General features: G+C 35.4%; 1 protein-coding gene across 2 annotated transcripts; it reads right to left on the bottom strand.

Annotated features, from left to right (window-relative positions):
- Positions 1-1,341: 1,341 nt before the first annotated feature.
- Positions 1,342-20,465, bottom strand: ppcdc (phosphopantothenoylcysteine decarboxylase). 2 transcript variants are annotated; one of them, XM_066701672.1, is made up of 5 exons: positions 20,159-20,448; positions 18,019-18,114; positions 12,405-12,533; positions 11,483-11,651; positions 1,342-10,228 (listed from the first exon to the last, which is right to left on the bottom strand). In XM_066701672.1, exons 1-5 carry the CDS (start codon positions 20,312-20,314, stop codon positions 10,152-10,154), a joined length of 627 nt encoding a protein of 208 aa, XP_066557769.1. In that variant the 5' UTR covers positions 20,315-20,448; the 3' UTR covers positions 1,342-10,151. The 2 variants fall into 2 exon arrangements, with proteins under 2 accessions (XP_066557769.1, XP_066557770.1); XM_066701673.1 differs by lacking the exon at positions 18,019-18,114 and having other exon boundaries at positions 20,159-20,465.
- Positions 20,466-20,511: the final 46 nt, after the last annotated feature.

Below are 20,511 nucleotides of genomic sequence, written 5' to 3'. Positions count from 1 at the left end.
TCGCTAATTGTCTATATTGGAGGAGTAGATTTCAAACCCCTTTGGGGGACTGTAGTAGCATAAAGTCTAGACAAGCAGGTGGCTTCACCAGTTCAAAAAGGACCCTTGGGTCTAAGCAAACACCTATGAGCCTTGCACTGGAAAGCCTGATCGCTCTAGAAGGCTCCCAAAAGTCTTTTTCCATTTCCAGGTACTATGGCAACTAATACCTTGAGGCCTACCATACCTTTAGAGACTAGAGGCCCACAATCCAGACCCTACAATTAAAATGTTGTCCCATGTTGCCGTCAGATAAATGAAAAAATTACAGGTTTTCCTGTTTGCTTCATCCAGCAGTGCCAGTTTTCTTTCTTGCATTTTGCTGTGGGAATGCAACAAGCTGTTCTCAAAATAAAGAGTCCACTTTCTAAATATAGAGGTCAAAAGTGTAGTTTATAAGCACTGTGTGCTGTAGCAAGCTTTTGTTTTACAAACATGCAGTTTGACATTGCGTCTCTTTGTGCTGACTCTCTGGCTTTGCAGCAGGTGTGTTCTACCACATACTGTCTCTTTTAATCTGAGAAGCAAAATATACATTCTTGAAAATGAAGGTAAAATTTAATTAATTTTAGGGTCATGCACTATAGTAGTCTCTCCATTTCCCCCACTTTTGTATATCCAGTTATCAGAGAATGCTTCTTTATGATTTTATACATTCTCCATTTCTCCTTATTTTCAGACATACTATTAAGTATGTTAGAGGGTTAGAGGGATAAGAGACATTCTTGGCATTATTTATGGCCCACCAGCTTCACCAATGTGTTCTCAAGGGAATTTGAGTTTGGCTCCAACCCTTGGCTGTGTTGAGAGTTACAATCACAAATTGGGTCAACTTTATTAAAAGATGTATGCCAAGCAATTAAAAACATAAGCTCACCTTACACAATCAATTATAACTAAAATGCATAAAAGCACATTATATTTGCTGCCATTTTCAAGATTTAAATAGTGATAAGTATTACCCGACCCTTAAAGTTAATTATGTTTAGAATTGTATGCAATTCAGAATAGAAATAATCAGACCACATTCTTTACCAGTATAAAATACTTTAAAATATAACATGCTTTAAATCAATTTTTAGACACAACAGTATACTGTTCATGTATAAGTTGAATAACAATATTTAATTATCTAAATTTCCCCAGAAAGAATTTAAGAATACTTTAAACATTTAACTACTATAAAAACTTGCAAATGGCTGCCATCTAATGTTACTTTTTTGAAAGATGTAATACATGAAAACCTCAAGAATCTGAAAAATAAAAGCAGTAGCTGCAATGAAAAGATACAGACAAAATAGATTGATGCTCATCTTTTATATAGCAAACATACTAATGCATTTCAGCAGTGCATAATAGAGAAACAATGAATAGTCAGTCCACTTGATAAAAAAAACTCTCTGCTCTGGCTAATATCAAACACTAACACCCTTAATGATTAGTGGGGCCATTCTCAAGGTCTCTGGTTCCTTATCTCCTATGAGAAAATGTGGTTGTCTGTAGCCTTTTTTGTTTTGTTTTACAGCCTGTTCTTCACAGTCATTTGTCATTTTTAAGACTTCTCTTTATCAACTGCCACTAAAGAATGAATTTTAAATGCAGGTAAGTTCAGAACAGGAGTTTTATTTTAATCTATACTATGATCTTATTAGGATGATCAAATAAATGTACATTATGGAATTTAACCTAAATAAACAAGTTAACCTGATAACCTGATAAAGAAAAGAGAGAAACATTCCAATATTATATCACACCAACAACTCACAGAAATTAATATTTTTGCAGATAATAGATAATAAACAACTTCTGAACCAAACCCCTTAATAGAACATGCATTTAGTAAAATAAAAATAATGAATACACCTCCTAACAAGACAAAACTTCTACAAAAGTTGTTTGTGTATGCTCTATTAGGCACCAGTATCTCTTCCTATTAAGATAGGATCACTCACTCTCCTCACCAGCCTGGGTATCCTGTCAGCCTGGAGTTTTAACCATTTCATGCCCTTATATGGTATGAACTCATGTGAGTCCACATGACCTTGTGAACCTGAAATTCTTTACCAATTCAGCCAAAAAAACAATAAAAAAAAACACTAGTTTGAAGGGCCCATGATATTATATGAACATTTTAAGACCCCATGATACAGGTGTGTTCAAATAAGATTAGTTGGTTTCACTTAAAAGCCCATGAACAGGAACAGAACACATGATTCTCTTCAGTAGCTTATTTATTTACTTTTTCTTCAGATGAACTATTCAACAATCAATCAACAGTTGTGGAGAATTCCCCCTTCTGATATTGGTGAGGTGATCCAAAGAAGCTAAGTGGTGTCCAGCAAAGGACCCATGAAAGGCATTTATACTTCAGATTTGTACAAATATTCATCCTACTTTCATTAACTCCCACCTACTCTTCTGAAAAGAGAAGGGATTTCATGGTTTACGATCTTAAATTAAGAGATTCTGTGTAAGCATTTATTAAAAGTTGCATTTCAGAATATAGCCTTTTTGGATCTGGAAATTGGACTCCCATTGGCAGTGCTGAAAGTTTCAATAATGAATAATTAAAAAATGAAATGAATAATAAACAATAATGAATCACCCAAAACTGGAATGTCACCTTTATTAAGGTTACATATACTTCCCATTAAGTCCCAACCTACAAGTAAGACTTAATGGATACTTCATGAAGGCTCTATTGTAAATACACAACTTAGTATTAATTAGAAATGTACTTTCTAATCTTTTCATCACAACAAGACTCATTTATTCTAAATCATACTTGGATTTACAGACCTGTCAATTTCTAGGCAAAACGGTAAACAAAAAACATTGTATGTACTTGCCTGTGATGCAAATAAAGATGTGAGGAACAACACTAATTAAGAGATGGATTGGATGCACTGCATTTGTCTAAGGCCTGGGGCACAGAAAGTCACTTAACAGCTAGAAGCAACTAGGTTTCTGTGCATGGCACACAACAGAAGACATGTGGCAATATTGCAAACAAATAGATGCCAGTTTTAGATGAGCCAGGATAGTATATTAATAGCTCTTATTTAAAGCTAACTTGTGTCCTCACTGTCATGTTATAAAAGAAAACAGAAAACAGAAATGTGTAGTATTATAACCCATGTCCACTACAACTAATCACCTCCAGTTTCTGTCAAGTACAAGGGAGGTTGCTGTTTTTTTTAGTGTCACAATAAATGCAACAAACTTGTAAAAGCTTCAGTGCAAAAATATTGTCTGTGTTCCTATGAAGTGCACCTCGAAGGGCAGAAGTGGGTGGTGGCCATGTTAAGTAGTGCATAGTGAACGTAACATGCTCCCTTTGAAGGGCTCTTTTCAAGTTGGGTTCCCTAAAGTGTACAAGCAATGTCCACTTCTGCAGAGATTTTCTTTTATGACCCACCAAGCACTGTGAGAATCCCCTTAAACATTGTGTTTTAAACACAGAGCGTGAAAAAATTGGTTTTATAGCAAGATGGGTATAATACACATGTAATATTAGTTCCCTATCACATTATAATGATATACAATACAAACTTATTTTTAATTTTAATGTATATGATGGTGTCATTAGGCACTGAATATAGGTATGATATAGTAAACCATAATCTGATTGATCTAACTTAAGCAGCAATAGTTAACAGAGCAGCATGTGTTACACAGACAAACAAAAATGTTGATTTCCCCAGTTCCACCTTTCCCCAGCTGTGACGGATGATGCTGAAGTGTGTTCCAAATTAAATGCTTCTTGCGCCTCCTACACCCTACCTACATTTGAAGCTATGACTTTGAAAGGTGTAGGGCATAGGAGGTGAACTTATTTTTACATTTGTACCCATTTATACAGCTTGGCATTTACTGGTGCAATCTAGGTAAAGTACCTTGCTTAACGGTACAACAGCAGTGCCCCCTCACCTGGGGATTGAACCCACAAGCCTCCACAGAGTCCAGAGACCTAATCACTACTCCACACTGCCACCCCATATTTAGCAACAGAATGTTACTCCCGTAATAAAACACGTGATACAAATCATCCAGTTAAATAGTAAGAGATGTCAGATTGTAATGCAGAGATAATAGATTCATAATGTTGACTACTTAGTTCCAGGACTAAAGTATTTTGCCTAGACCAAATCAAAACTTTGACCAGCTGCTTGCAAATCACAAATAACCTGTACCCTATTTTTATTTATAAGTAGTAGAAAATGGCTCCTGTCAATAAATGAAACTTCGGATACATGCTTGCCATTAGCCATTAGGGCATTTGTCAAAGTTTTGATTTGGTCTAGTCCAACAACTTAAGCAGGCCTAGAGGCTTGCTGAAGCACAACTCCGATAATCAGCTGCACAAATCCAAGTACATACTACATAAAGACAAGACATTACATCATATGTTTTTAAAAAGATTGCAGCTTTTTTTGTCTTAACTTTCGTCTTGCTCCTAAAACTTAGACCGTGACCTTCATCTCCCTTCTTGAAACCATCCCAAATGCTCAGACGGATAAACACCTCCCTAACTCATTATAGTGAGCACACATTGTACATGCAGTTTATTACATTAACAAAATTACACCCAGTAAAAACATATGTTGGCCTGTGGTAAAAAAGCTATTTGTTTTCCTTCAGTTAATGGAAGCATAAATCATTTCCCTTTTTTGTTACTAATTTGAAGTAGCTGAAGTGGAACCATTTTTATGTGACTTGAAAATTAATTAAATGGATACATTTACACACATTTTAATTCAAGGTTGAAAAGAGATACGTTTGCCTTGCACTATAGAACAATGAACAAAGATTATGAAATAAACAAATCAACCTGTTTTAAATTAAATTCGATCATCTATAACAAACAATTTTCTAAATCTTTATGTTTATCCTTGTATTACCTTTTTTGTTGGCCATATTACACCATAATAAATAGTTGCTAAAACAAACAATATTTGAGGTCAAAATACAAAAAAAAAAACATTCTTGGCAGGCTTAATAAAGGTGCAAAAATGTATTTTAAACACAAATTATAAATTAATGTCTTCAAATCTCTCCTGGAAAATGTGTAGTTACAGAGCTATGGTAAAATAACTTCTCAGGACTCGAAGCAAAATGACTGTTACACTCCACAAATCTTTGTCTTGTTCCATATTTAATGCCATATATTCCTGATCTGTTTGTTCTGTGCTGAATAGCTAATCTCTGATTGTTTTTTTTACATTCAGTTCAACAGGAATAATCCTTATTATTTGACTTATTTGAAGTATTTGTCTGATTTAAGTATATCACAGTTTATTACATTTATTTACAGATATATTTTATTTAATGTTTTCTAACAAGCACCAGCAGTTTGGTACATGCACATCATAAAGTCCGAAACATTAATTCCAATATAATTTGAGAATTAAAAAAGCAAAACAAAAATAAAATTTAAGTAGAAAGAAAACAACACCAGTAGTAAAAAACAAACAAAACCAATATTTTTTGTCGTTCAGCACAAGGGCTTGGGTTACCTGATAAAAATACACAAGCACAGTCCCACTGTGCACTATACTGACATGATTTCATTCAGCCACAGAGTTACATCAGCTCATTAACTACAAGTGGTGCATGGCCATAAAAAGACAGCTCAACCAATCTCCATAGCACACCTGGGACTCAAGCATGCATTTCTAACACACACTGCTTGGGGGAAAAAGCTGCAAGCTGTCACCAGTTTACAGTATGGAAAAAAACAATCTGTGAAGAGTTCCCCATAATGAATTTGTCTTACTGTACTAAAAGAAAAATATGTATTAGGTACTCCCCCCCCCCTCCTAAAAACATATAGTAAAAATATTGGATGTTTGGCAGCCATTCCATATTTTTGAGAAATGTTGTCAGTAGTTTATAGAATAAAACAAAAATGTTCATTTTACCCAAACACATACCTATACATAGTAAAATCAGAGAAACTGATAATTTTGCAGTGGTCTCCTTTAGGTTTCCTTTAGTCAATATTTATTTGTAAAAAGTGTTTATTCAATATTTTATTCATATTAACAAATCCTCATCCACCATGCCAAACTAATACAAGAATGCATCTGTAATTTCATCACTCTTAACCCTGCAAATACAAAAGTGAACATCCATCTGAACAGAAATACAAACAGAACTCTCCATAGCATGACTCATTACTACTAACACTTCTTGTTGAGCTGGGACTTCCCTTGCTGCATAACTGCCTAGGGAAGTACTTCATTAGCATAGCTCTTCTGTTCTTCCTTCATGCATGTTGCTTGATTGGCGATAATGCAGGAATAGCAAGTGAGTTCAGTTTGATTGTGTAACGATAGAAAGGAAATGTAATCCAAAATCAATTTGTGGCAGAATATGGCCATGCAATATGGAAGGCAGCCAAGCCCAGAAAGCTGTCAGGAAAACATTGCAAAACAATCAAATCAACAGTGGTAGAAATTAAAGAAATTATATATATATATATATATATATATATATATATATATATATATATATATATATATATATATATATATATATATATTAAAGAGAGGTGATGCAATGTTTATGTATGAACATATGCCCTAATCTGCTCAGGCTGTCAAGAGTACATTAGTATGCCATATGCTTTCTCTTTCTGGTTTTGGTTATCTGTGCGGGCTGCACCTGACTCCAGATATAACTTGATTAAGACAGGAAGTAGTCTTCTGCAAAACTGGTATTGCTTGATAAACATGTCCGATATTAATCTTGCTCCAATAGGCAAACAACCCACCAAGACTTCAATCCTCAAAAAGACTGGAAGGTAAAAAAAAAAAAAAAAAAAGGGACTATAAATTGTGTAGGCCTTACCATTACATCTTGCTTAGCCATAATATAGCTTTTGTCTATTTAATTATAATACAAATAAATAAATACATAAAATTCTCGAATGCAGATCAAACCTCTGGTGGATTATTGCCACAGCTTTTAAATGTCATTTTCTAGATTCTTTATCAAAATATAACACATTTTGTTCCTTTTACTTTCTGATCCACTCCCCAATACCCCTCAGCCCTCCCTTCTTCCTAACCACAACCATTTCCTTTGTTAGTCACTATAAAAATGCCTGTTCAAGCACGACCTCTCATCTCACACTTGTTCCAGTTTAGACAGTTTGATCCCATACATTTACCAGTATATATAGCAAAGAAACAGATGAATTCCCAGCAAATAACCTTGTAGTAATGTAAAACTGACTCCCTGACAGTTTCTCCTACTTGGATTCTTTCAATAAAATTTGGTAAAGTGCCATAGAAGTCAGGTAATCACCATTTGCTGAGCCCTGGAAAGACTGATGAGTATGGATTGTTTTTGCGGACTGGAAAATGAACTGTATGAACATAGCTGGAAGGGAGTGCAATACACAATGTATAACCATTCCGTATCCCTCTGTGACAAATAAAAACAAGTTAGAATTTGTGAATCTGTTTGCAGATCAACTACTAAAAACGTTCTTGGCAACAGGGTTTTCCCCTTTTAACTTTTTAGTTTTTTGTTAACTCAACCCCGTAAATCTTCCTTATACTGAGACTAAAACTAACATGATAGACCCATTACAATTGGTCCAAAATTACATATTGATATTGTTGACTATGGAAACTTATTAGCACCACTGAGGAGAAGAAAGAAAGATTTTTATATATATATATTAGTATTATTTCACAGTAATTATTGCATTCATAGGAGATAACTTTGTCCCAACATCGACACCAGTGCAGCACTGCTGTGTATGATTCATAAAAATTTAATTTGAACTCAACCCCCCCGCTTTTGTCTTACTCAAAATAGAATAGGGTACAGGCTTTTAGTAATATTACAACTTATTATTTGAAAAACAATTACAGTTTACTGCAGTGTAGAGCTTTCATGTATTTTGCAAGCATTTAAAAGTTAATTTACCACTTTTGGCAGTACATTGTCACTTAGACAAATATGGTAATTTTCCCAGCAAAAGAGAAGTGGTCATGTACAATAAAAATGGCGCTAATGTTGTGCTCACTGGGAAGTTGAATGTTGAATATCATACCATGTTCAGCGGGGTCGCTTGCAAACACATACCTAGCTGCATTGTAAATGGTGCTCCAAGGAAATGAAAACCAGATTTAGATTTAGACTTAGATGGATGAATATGAATACTGGCATATATAGATATGAATATCATGAGAAGTTATGTGGCGACTCCTTGTGTGTCCAACACCCCCACCCCTGTCAATACTAGCAACCGGACCCATGTAAATTCCTAGGGTAAACCATGCATCAGCTCTTAGCTACAGACACTTAAAACAGATGTGTAAATTTGGGAGTCTCAAATCTGAAAACCTGTAATCTATCCTTGTTATTTTGAGACTAAATTTGTGTCCAAAGATATAATATACTATATTTAAAAATGTCTAGTTGCTAGTTAAATGAGATATTAAACTATCTAGAACTGTACAAAAATTATTGCAAAACAATGCTGTTATCATCTTATTAACGCAATCATTACTGTGAAAATAACGCAATATTATCTCACGTTAATGCAATGATTATTGCAAAAAAACACAATTTTTTTCTCATATTAACACTTTTCTTGCTCTGTTGCGCTAATACCCCATTTCATATTAAATAGGTGTTACTGGATAGTGTATTATGATGTGAAATACCTTTCCATTCCCTACGAAAACCATGGTTGTGACAGCTACCTTATAATTATTTTATGGATGAATGTGAGTCTGTACACTTGGCAGATATGAGAGATGGAGCAAGGCCAAGAGTTTAAGAAATTATTTAACCTTTTTATCTCTGTTATTCCGTTTAAGTGGAATAATATTTATTGTTCACATGACAACCCTTTAAAATTGCAAAACACTCATCAATAATGAATTCTAACACCATATTGTAAGATAAATTATGCCAGGGATGCAAGACATCAGGTAATGACTTCAAGAACTGTAGTACAAACAATCAAGGCTACATAAAAACAAAACAAAACCTGTACAAGCTGAACATTTTAATATAAAATGCTTTTCACATTCTCTCCATATATTGTCATTAAACCCACATGCAATCCCTGTATTGTGACAGGTTGGCCCTGTCACGACACAGTTGATGGTGAGGGCTGGATTGTCTCATCAGTGTCGGCGGCTGTGTCTCATTTAGGTGCAGGACAAACCTGTCTTGCTGATACAGACGGCAACCAGTGATCTCACCACGGCTGTGCCTCACCTTATTTAACCCACCATGGCTCATTGCTTTCAGGTAAATTACCACACCACCACAACCAGTATTGAGCCTCAGAGCGATGGTTTAATTTGCTTTTCTTTTGTTAGGCTATTTTTAAGGATATAACTTATATTATTTTGTGCATATACCAGTTGATTTAATAATGATGGCTAAGAACCCAACCCCACTGTGTTCCCATCTAACCGTTACAGTTATATTCATAGCTGAGTGTTTTGTAATAAAATAAAACACTAGAAAGAGTAGTATGTTACATTTCTGTACACATGAACATCTTTTGGAGGATTACTGCAATCTGTCTGTTGTAATTTTCTGTTAATTGTTTTGCTTTTGTATTTCAATGTTGATAGAAGAAAAGGTCCTATAAGAAAAAACCCAAAGCACCCAGATGAGCTCTGCAAAACTCTTATTACCCATTTTACATAAAGCAATGAATGGCTGCAGGCCTTCAGTGTTCCTCCTTAACTCCACTATCTAATGTTGCAATCGTCTGCCCCTTCAGTATGTGTTGAAGTTCACATTAGACTGGGAGTGAATTTCCTTGTAACTGGGATTCCTTGTAAGCTGGATTTCAGAAATGGGTGGGATACAATGAAAATCAAAAAATAATTGAAGTTTCCCTAGTGACTCACCGTTCATTAGAACAAAACTAAAAATAAAACTGTAGTAAGTATGGTCCAAACCACACAATGGATGAAGATTTTAGCACTAACTTTACAGGTCTAAGATAGAGTGAGTAGAAAGGTATCAGTCTAGGCATTCAAAATCAAGGTCACACATTCATCCAACAAGGACCACTATCACATCGGACAGAACTAAACATATAGAAACTACCCTGTCACGGATATCTGCTATGAAGAGCTAGACTTCTGGATGTATTCTTTGACCATGTCTGTAATTGTTGAGGGTTCTGCCATGGCCCCTTTACCTGTAAGGAGACGATAAGGACATTTAAACAGTGCCAAGAATCCTTGTTAAGACCCTTGAATAGTAAATAGTTTTCTGTGAATGTGAATTGGTTCTAGGAACTGTATGTAGAAATTAATAAATCAGTCAAAACAAGGTTCCAATAAACTGTATTAGTGAGTTAACAATAATATAGAACATATGTATGATAAGTTATACAGTAAAGACAAGAACAGTAACTGTTGTAATATCTATATACGTTATTATACCCCTAATAATAAAGAGTAATACTAAACGTAATGCAAATATTAATAGTTCCAGGAACAGTGTGGAGCTATTCAACATTACAGAAAAACAATGCTATATTATCATCAAATAAATATACTAAGGACAACGGGCTGATAAAGGCATTGGAACTTTGAATAACCAAATCATGTAAAATCCCTTATAAATCTTCAGGCAAATATAGGGAAAGCATGTCTTAATCTTTATGCCAATTATCCTACGGAGTTAAATGTACCAGAATATGATGTCAACAAGCATTTGAAAATATATGCCTTCCTAAGAAAAACAAGATGACACAGTTAACATGATCAGAAAACGTATCAAAACATGACACGTGAAAACGTCTGATGAATCAGCCCAATCACCCAAGTGGGTACCTTTGAAATATGAATTATGGACAATTAATATGCTCTTTTTAAATATGCTTAGGTAGCTGTGTCAATAACTCAAAACTAAATCTTAACATGGACATTATTTGATTTTATCAAATGGGGTATTGGAGCTCTCGCTTAGAAATAGTACATCATGTTTTGGAAAGCACAATAATCAGGGGATGTAGTAAAATGCATAAGACAGATAGTACTGAACAATTAACAGAAACTAACAATTAAATCTTAGATTTTGTTTTTTGTAAGTATATTAATTGAATTAGTATCAATAAGATATGAATTGCATAAACTGGAAGGCTTATTGAATAACTCAAAAGTGTATCCTTTTTCTTCCCAATCCACTTCAGAAGGGAAAACACAAAGTACATAATTTTATCTTAAGAGTTTGTTGGCAAACCTTATCAGTGAGCAAATATTAAAAGATATGAGTGGATGATTAATCGTTGTTGTAAAGCATTACATATTTCAATTGTCAAGTTACTTCCAAAACCTGATAAGTTTTGCAATATTATATTAATATTGAAAGCATTCGTTATTTTGGATGCATCTACAAGAACATTATATTTCCTTGTTTTAAACAGTGTAGCCAATCATTCTCTCACCTTCATCTCCACAGACGAGCCTTTTGGAAATGCAAGGAACTTCAACATATCCAAATTCCTTCAGTACTTTGACCTGTCTGGCTGTGATTGGGTGCTCCCACATTGCCGTGTTCATTGCTGGGCAAAACAGAAGGGGTCTCCTTAGATCCCAGGCCCGGACCACACATGTCTGCAAGCAACAACCAGATATGGATAGCCACCATTGTCCATACCATGTAGCCTACATGTAAATGCAGCTGGGACAAGTCTTTTGGTCTTTAAAGCTGGTGTAAAATTCTTAGGTAAACGTAGGTACTAACATATTATATACATTTCATATACGTATATATACAGCTCTGGAAACAATTAAGAGACCACTTAACATTGATTTCTGAACTTGGAGTGGTCTCCATTTTTTAAAGAGCTGTATGAACATATACACACATACATGACAGGGTAATACACCATGACAGGGTCAGCTCCCCCCTGCCACGTGGACTTGCTGAGCCAGTCTGGGAGGCTTAATTGACATGAAAATTTTGCACATTACTGCCTCATGTATGGTCGGTCAATTATCCCCATGGGCAACACCACACCCTTTTCAATGAGCCTCAGCACCCAAACATCAGAGGGACTGTAAGAGAGACTGAGAGAAAAGACCCTGAGTACCTGAACTTTAGGATTCAGGTCCCATGTACTGGTGTATTTTTGTTCAATTTAATTGTTTCTGCCTTCCGGGTGCCAGCTCACAATACATATATATATACAAATGCATGCAAGTGGAAAAAAATGTTTTTATTTGCAAATTCTATATAATAGACTGAAAATGTAGTCTAACAAACGTATAATAGTCTAACAAATGAAACTAACAACAAAGAGAACACAGTATGATTTAACCATCTTTAAAACAGTACCCCATTTACAATACGCATGTCATCCTTACCAGGAGATTGTCACAAATCCCAGTGGCAATCTTTCCCAGAGTGTTGGCATCGAGAGGAGCAATCACCAGGAGATCGGCCCAACGTCTCAGTTCAATGTGCAGAACAGGATCAGATCGCTGCTTCCATAGCTATACAGAAATACAGCACATTAGACACATCTCACAGGCCTGAGTTTATGATGAAGGAACATTTTACCAGTGTTCATCACCTTAATCAGCAACAAATAGAAGATATTTAAATATATAAGCCTGGAGAACAAATGACAGACTTATATAGGAAGAGTTCAATGTGGTCGATTCTTGTACTATATGCATTAGAAAAATATTGATGTGCCCAAACAGATAAACTCCTCTTTAGAGCCACAACATCCTCTGGATTTGGTTAAGTCCAAACCACTAACTACTTCAGTGTGCCCAACATTTGGCTTAATTAGTGAAAATTAGCATGTGCTCAAAGTTTTTGGTGACTGATGATTTAGAAACATAAAAACCACAGGGTTGTTTCTCTCCAGGAAAAAGGCTGGCCTCAACTGCTATATATGCCAGTGGTTTCAGAAGTGTAATGGCAATCCAATGTATCCTCATTTTACTAAGTATACTGTTCAACTGGGAACAATGTGAAACTTGCCAGAAAAATCTACTTGGTGTACTTTCATATTAAATAAAGGCAAGATACATTGAGATACAAAAGATAAAGTTTACACCTGCAGTTGAGTACGTTACCTTTTGTGCAAATGAAAATACAGGAAATTCTTATCAAAGGAAAGGCATATGATGTCTGTGCAGTGTTGTAACAAAACCACACAAGTTTTTAAAACATAATTACTTTAGATTTAATGAAATCCGTTTTTATGATTTTCACATCCTAAATCTTCTGTTTTGTATGTGTATGTGTCCCCAAATTATGTAATGAATGTAATTGAAGACCAATTAATATATTTTCAGATATTTTCTACAACCGGTTATATTGCACTGAAGGGATTACATTCTCAGAGGCAACCAAGATCAGAGACGTGTACAAGACACCAGATGTCAGGCAGTATGCACAAGCTAGTGGTACAGCACCACTGCATAATTCCAATTAATTTTGCAATTCTGTTGGGGTAAAATTGCCCCCAATGTATTGTATATACCCACTGTATAACTGTTAGAAAATATAAGAAACTTTCCAGTAAGTTACTAGTTAAAACTTGTTTTTATTAGGATTTCTCTGCTCAGAGTTATCTGTGTGGCAATTTCTGCTGCCATGGAAATTCTTTGGGTAACGAACCAAAATGATCTATTAACACGTTCTTATTAGTATAGTGTGTCCTTGGTACCAGCGCTTCCATGTGTGGACTAATTACAAAGAAAACCTTATGAAATTTTGTTTACCATGATTTGTACCGCATCCTTGATATCAATGCCTCCCTTTCTGAACTAATTACAAAGAATACCTTATTAAATATACTTTCCCATGTCTCAGAACTGCCCCGGACATATGCCAAGAAAATATCATCCAGGTTCGGGAGTGCCCAGAAACTCCTTTGAAATACTGCTTGTAGATGTATAAAAGGCTGTGTGAAACTTTCAATAAACGAAGATAAACAAACAGACTTCGGTGTCTGTGACTTTTATCTTCCCGAGCACTCGTCTCCTGCTGAAAAGTCTCATCTGTTACTGGAAGCGCTGACTGGGGTGCCTGATTCACTGGAACCCGAAGGGTTGCTTCAACTGAAGCGTTGTACCTTAACAAATTCTAATGACTGAAGGCAAACTCCACTTGTGGAAAGGAACAATATTAACTATGTTATGCCTTATATCTGTGAAACTACAAGACGACAGAAAAAAAATATCTAAATCAAAGCTAGGCTGTGATTTGAGACATTCACGGAAAATACAAACACAAAGAATGGATGTGATTTATTACAGTATTTTATAACAAGTACAGTATAAAACACGACTTAAGGAAATGCTCAAAAGAAGCAGGAGTTTATATTAAATGTAACTTCAGTGAGTACTGTATTACATTAGTCAGTGATAAGGGAAAGAAAAAGAAAACGCAACTATATCCGGCCAAACTGCATGAAGTATTAATTCTGTTGCCGATAATTTCAATGTCTCACTTGTCACTCACTTGCCTTTCTAATGCATCAATACTCATCAAAATACCATATGTCCTATTACAAGTTGATGCACTGACTAATTTTGTCCACATCTGTGCTTCAAAAGTGAGGTAAAAGCAACACCCAGTGAAGATTGAAGACTGCATCCTAAAGCAGAGTGGAATCTTTTGAAGATGACTCAAAACAATGTTGTTTATTTAAATGAACATCAGCAGCAAAAGCAGAAAAAAAGGTTGCTTCTATAATGAAACCCTACATGCCACACCTGCCCTCAGAATAAAACAGCACACTGGTAAAAACATGAACGAAACATTACTTAAACTGCTGGCTCAAGCTGGCTCAGTAAAATATAATTCCCTCAACATTTGAATTTGGTAATTGCTGTCAAACAAATAAATATAATTGCTTTTATTGATGAGTAGGTCACATACTAATGTGGGAATGGAGGCAAGGAAGAAACACAGGGAGCACACATTAGGTTCTTATGTGTAAAATAACATGCATGTGCATTACATATCTGGTGACCACAAAATTATATAATTTTATATACTAATGGATATAATTTGAAATGTAGGAAAATATTTAGCCGTTAACTGGCTTTAAAATGTTTTAAGTGATATATATGTTAAAGAAGGTTTCTTTCCGGAGTCAGGAATCAGTGTATTTGATTATGAAGGCCTTTGGAGGTCCAGGGCAACACAGAGGGAAGTCCTCTAGAGTGTTTCCCTAACTCTGAATTTAGACATAGTTATAAATTAAGTTTAGTGGAAAAACAACTCCATATAAGGAACATGCAAAATCAACATAATTTAAAAAGTGGCAATATACTTCTGCTTTTGTAGCCTTAGGGTTGAGTATGAGGTAAAATAGTTTCAGGAAATTAAGAGTCAAAAAATGAAATCATATCCAATTTTAGATGCATCTGAGACTACACTGAATGAAGTAATGCAGTCAGTTTGTATTTTGGGCATATTAGTAAAATTCTAAGAATTTTAGAAGGATTTTTTAAATTCTAAATTTTAAAGGAAATTATTTTTAAAGGTGTTTTAAGGTCAATTGAAATCTGGTAGGATCTAGCCTAATGTCCCTCTACAAAAAGCTTTCTAAGAAATCATAAGACACTTTTTCTCACAATTTATTTTGTGTGGAAAAAAATACATTTGTGAGACGCCTGTGCAAGCAGTAAATAAAAATAGTAAAAACATTCTTATTCTTATCCCTTTAGGGCAGGTGTCTCCAAAAAAAAGTTACTATTAATGTTCAAACAATGTACCAGTTTAATAAGTAAAAAGTACAATATATATGTATAATCTAGCATGAGATGTATAATGTAATCTAGTATTATATGTTTTCTGGCAGGATATACACTCCCAAATCATGCCAATATTCCATCAGCACAGTGCTCTGGAGATGATTTTCAGTGCTTTAAAGATTAATAAATAAACATATACATACATAAATACAAACTCATAAGTAATATCCCTTAAGTGAACAGGTCATATGGAAACCTAATGGCTTTAACACTGACAATTAATGATACTGACTGCATAAATAAAACCCCATTCACACTGAAACCACTGCCGGCAATTTGCTGGTATTTTGTTGCCGGCAATCGTGTGAATGGAGCCGGAATATGATTGCCGGCAAATTCAGCGCCAAGTCCTTGCGTGTCGACGCAGAGCGTCAGCTAACTGACGCAGCCAATCAGAATAGGGGCGCATTTTTGCGACCACAACACAACAAGGTTAAGCCACCTTTGACCAAGAACTTGTGACCGATTTGTTGTTAGAAATGGAGGTTGAAAATAATATAGTCGCAGCAATTGAGTGTTATTGATGAACCAACAAGTTGGCATATGTAATGATAACTATTGTCACACATGTCAGAAGTTATGTAGCCTAGCAATAAATAATACAAAAGATTATCTCTATACAGGCAAACGTGTTACCCCTCACACTGGGTTCGTTTCGAACTAAATCGGTTCGGTTGGTTTGCTGTGACACAATGTGTCCGTCACTGCGCTGCTGCTCACTCTTGTGCACAAACTGTCAGCTCGTCACTCGGCTCGTTTTCCTCATTCACTCCGTGTTTTCTCAGGACTCAGATCATATTGCAATAATCAAGTGAGCTCGGTTCCTTTTGTATTAATAAAACACCGGATATTTACATATTACATGATTAGTGCATATAAGAAATGGCAGCATAACACGTACAATAACAAATACATATGACTACATTGTATTGTTTACTGTATATTTCCTATACACTTGTAAATGGTATTATGTTTTGAACTGTACTGTAGTTTTGCACTTTGTATTGCTCTTATTTGTAAGTCGCCCCGGATAAGGGCGTCTGCCAATAAATAATCATAATAAAGACGGCAATACTACATGTACTCTAACACATTTGACTACTTCTGATACAACCAAATAATACATGGGTGTGTTCACGTTGTGCAGGATGTGTGCAGATCTGACCAGCAAAGCGATTCATTTTCATAATGTATGACAACAGTGTGAATAGTGGTGCATCCAGCCATCTATTTAAACACAACAATAGGCTGCTCTATTTGTGAATATTATAATCAGCATTGCGTTGCCGAATGCTGATTGTTTTGTCTGTATAAAAATATACAATAACACAATAGTTTGACGTCTCCTAAATATCCATCTCGGAGTATTTTACTGCTACTGCCATATCTTTAAACGGGGAGATGATCGCACTTGTACAGACGTGTGCACTGTGCCGGTCCGGCTCTGCTCTCGGATCCACGGGCTCTGTAGCGGCTCGGCCCCAGGGCCACAGCGCTCTCGCCGGCAGTCTGTGTTTTCTGTGTGAATGGGTCCTTGCAGTTATTTTTTCGGCATTCAAAGCCAGTGAATGGGGGGCAACAGGAAAAAAGCAGGCAAACGTTGCTGGCATTTCAGTGAGAATGGGGCTTAAGACTTTTTTTATTTTATCTGGAGCACAAGTCACATTGGTGTACCTGTCACCTTTACTCAAAATTGATACTGGATGTCTACGGACCACACAAAGTACACAAGGAAGAATGACACCAACCAATGAATAGATAAGATTCAAACACTATGGTAGTGAACTGAAATAACTTGTTACAGTACACAGTTGTGTTAGTCCCAATATTGAATATTCTCCAATTGCCAACAATGAACTATCTATTCGAGCAGTTTACTAAGCTGTTGGAGGGACACACAAAGTTGCAGCACACACACTGAAGGGGAACCAAATATCTAATGTGTGGCATGATTCCAGCAGAAACTGAGTAGATCCCATTAGTCCGAAACCCTGGCATCCATCATGCATAGACACAATATTGTCTGTTCCCTAAGACAGTATTATACAATTGCCAGTATAAGCACTGACATCTTAAAGTTAAATTAGACAATAAATAAATATTGCTAAATGAAAGTACATCTACTTTTGAAATCTGTAGTTATATTCCAAGAAGATTATTTCTTTTGACGGAGATCATATTTAAGTAGCCACGCTACCTCCCATTCGTCCTTGTCACTGTAGACTTGGACTGAAAGTTCATCAGGATTGTAGAAATGCTTTGCGTGGTCTGTGGTAACCACTCGTACATCCACCTAAAGGAGAAGCGTGAGAGAGGAGTGAGTGACAAAGAGAAGGCTTTGTTCACATTAATTAGTAGAAAACCATAAATGGATGAAATAGCTGATTTAGGTTTTCCTTCGGCTTGATTACCATTAGATTTTCATTCAGGAATGTAATTTGGAAAACTACTAGATCACTGACCTCTCTATAGCCAAGTTCACACCTGCTTGAGTTCACCTACTTGTTGAAGTACACAAAAAAGTAATATTAATGCATTTCACCTATCTTTGAAATCCATTTAATTCTAAGCTTTTACTGCATGGGAATTACATTTTTTTTTTGATGATCAACATAATTTGGGGAGGAATAGATGTTTATACTACTTTTGATATATCGAAATCAAGCTTATTTTAAACCAAGACCCGTTATATATGGACTTATTTACAAGATGTAAACTTCAGAAGTAGGCCTAAATACATTTAAACCAGGCCGATGCGGATGGACAAAACTCATGTCCATCTGCACACATCCTTTTATCTTTATATATATATATATATATATATATATATATATATATATATATATATACACACACACACAGTACTGTGCAAAAGTTTTAGGTTTGAAAAAATGCTGTCCAGTAAGAATACTTTCAAAAATAGACATGTTAATAGATTATATTTATCAATTAACTAAATGCAAAGTGAGTGAACAGAAGAAAAATCTACATCAAATCCATATTTAGTGTGACCACCCTTTGCCTTCAAAACAGCATTTAGTTAATTGATCAATATAATCTATAAACATTCTTACTTTACAGCATTTTTTCACAACTGCCTGAAACTTTTGCACAGTACTGTGTGTATATATATATAAAGATAAAAGTGCATTGAATATTTTTTTTTAAATATGCAAAATGCTAATATTTGATAAGAGATTAGTCTTATCTTGAAGTCTTGCATTTTTTTTTTTTTAATAGTTTTTTGTTAAACCTGAAACACATTGTCGGTTTAGTACATTTTTTGCACAAACTATAAGAACACTTTACAGTATAAATGACACAATTTGTCAGCAATAATATTAACATATCTAGTAATTGCCTAGTCTGTGCTGTTAAGGGGAATGTATTAAATATTAATATTTTTGTTTACTATCAGCACCAATAAACATGTTCCCAGAACATATTCAAATGTGTATGTGTTTCAGTGGGGAGTGACATACAGTGGTAATCAATAACAATAGCACATGAAGGGTAGATCTTCCCAAATACAGCTTCTACACTGAGATCTGACACTCTCTAGTGGTAGAAACAAGTAAGTAGATGTGGATGAACGTTTCAAGCATACACACTCATCAACTTTCTTTGTAGATGTTATTAACTATCCATTACTAAAAAATAAAATAACAGATGTAGCCTATTTAGTATTTATTACATTTCCATCATTAATGCAGCATAACTATTGGTTTGCTTTGTTGACACATACATTATTTATATATATATATATATATATATATTTTTTTTTTTCCTTCAACATTTCATTACATTTAATTTCACTGCCCAGTCAATTTTGAATGTGATGGCTAGAAAGTATATTTCTCGAAATGCTTAATACATGTCATGATTTTAATATAGCAATTAATGTTTTCATTATTATATGGAAATATAATATGTAAACATTATAAAGAATAGTAAGTAAGAAAGTGAAATGAAACTGTTTTGGGGAGGGGACTGAGATCTGGTTTGGGTCAGTGTAGTAGACGCTGGGCGATTAAAGTTGAACTGATCACTTTTGAGGTACTTTAAAATAGTGTGTGTGTGAATAGGCACTTGTCGACTTAATGAATACTTCTTTACCAAAGTGAATGCTACAATTCACGCCAAGCAGTGTACTTTCCGGTGTTATAACTGTACACAGCAGGCTCCAAACAAATCAAGTAAAGCCAAACAATAAAGCAACACACGCAGAACACGTGGTTTTGAGGACTTGCCGAAACAGTTCACTTCACCCTGCACCATAATGTGCAATCAATTGGAAAATGAATCTGTTTGCTACATGTTTCATACCTGTTACTCACCCCGGGTAATTCGAGAAGTTTGCTGACCAGCAGGGGTATTTTCACGGCTGCCACACTTCCAGTAACCCCTACCAGTACCCGGAAGCTATGCTCACTCCCCGCAGGCTGCTGCATGTCCGCTTCGCCCCTCACAGCCTCCTCTCGGCCAGCGCGCATGCGCTCTCCTGCGCGATGATGTTGTTGTTGTTGTTGTTGTTGAAAACCGGAAGACCCAAACCGGACAAACCAATATACAGACCCGCGGGAGGCACAAATGGTAAACAAAAACTAATTTCGTGAGAGTATTACTGTACTAGATTAACAACAAATTATGCAAATTTATTTTTTCAATGCGCATTTTTTAATCTCAAGAA

Source organism: Amia ocellicauda, chromosome 4 (assembly GCF_036373705.1).
Source record: "Amia ocellicauda isolate fAmiCal2 chromosome 4, fAmiCal2.hap1, whole genome shotgun sequence".
Lineage (NCBI taxonomy): Eukaryota > Metazoa > Chordata > Actinopteri > Amiiformes > Amiidae > Amia > Amia ocellicauda.
Note: the sequence above shows the minus strand (reverse complement) of the source record. Positions and strands in the feature narration are given on the sequence as shown.

Bases quoted from the DNA above. Each gene is read 5' to 3' on its own strand.
- ppcdc (XM_066701672.1), bottom strand. From the start codon at position 20,314: ATGCGCGCTGGCCGAGAGGAGGCTGTGAGGGGCGAAGCGGACATGCAG. The intron at 11,652-12,404 runs GTAAGGATGACA...TGTTGCTTGCAG, and splicing joins GGATTTGTGACAATCTCCTG to ACATGTGTGGTCCGGGCCTG. The intron at 10,229-11,482 runs GTGAGAGAATGA...GTCTCCTTACAG, and splicing joins GCTCGTCTGTGGAGATGAAG to GTAAAGGGGCCATGGCAGAA.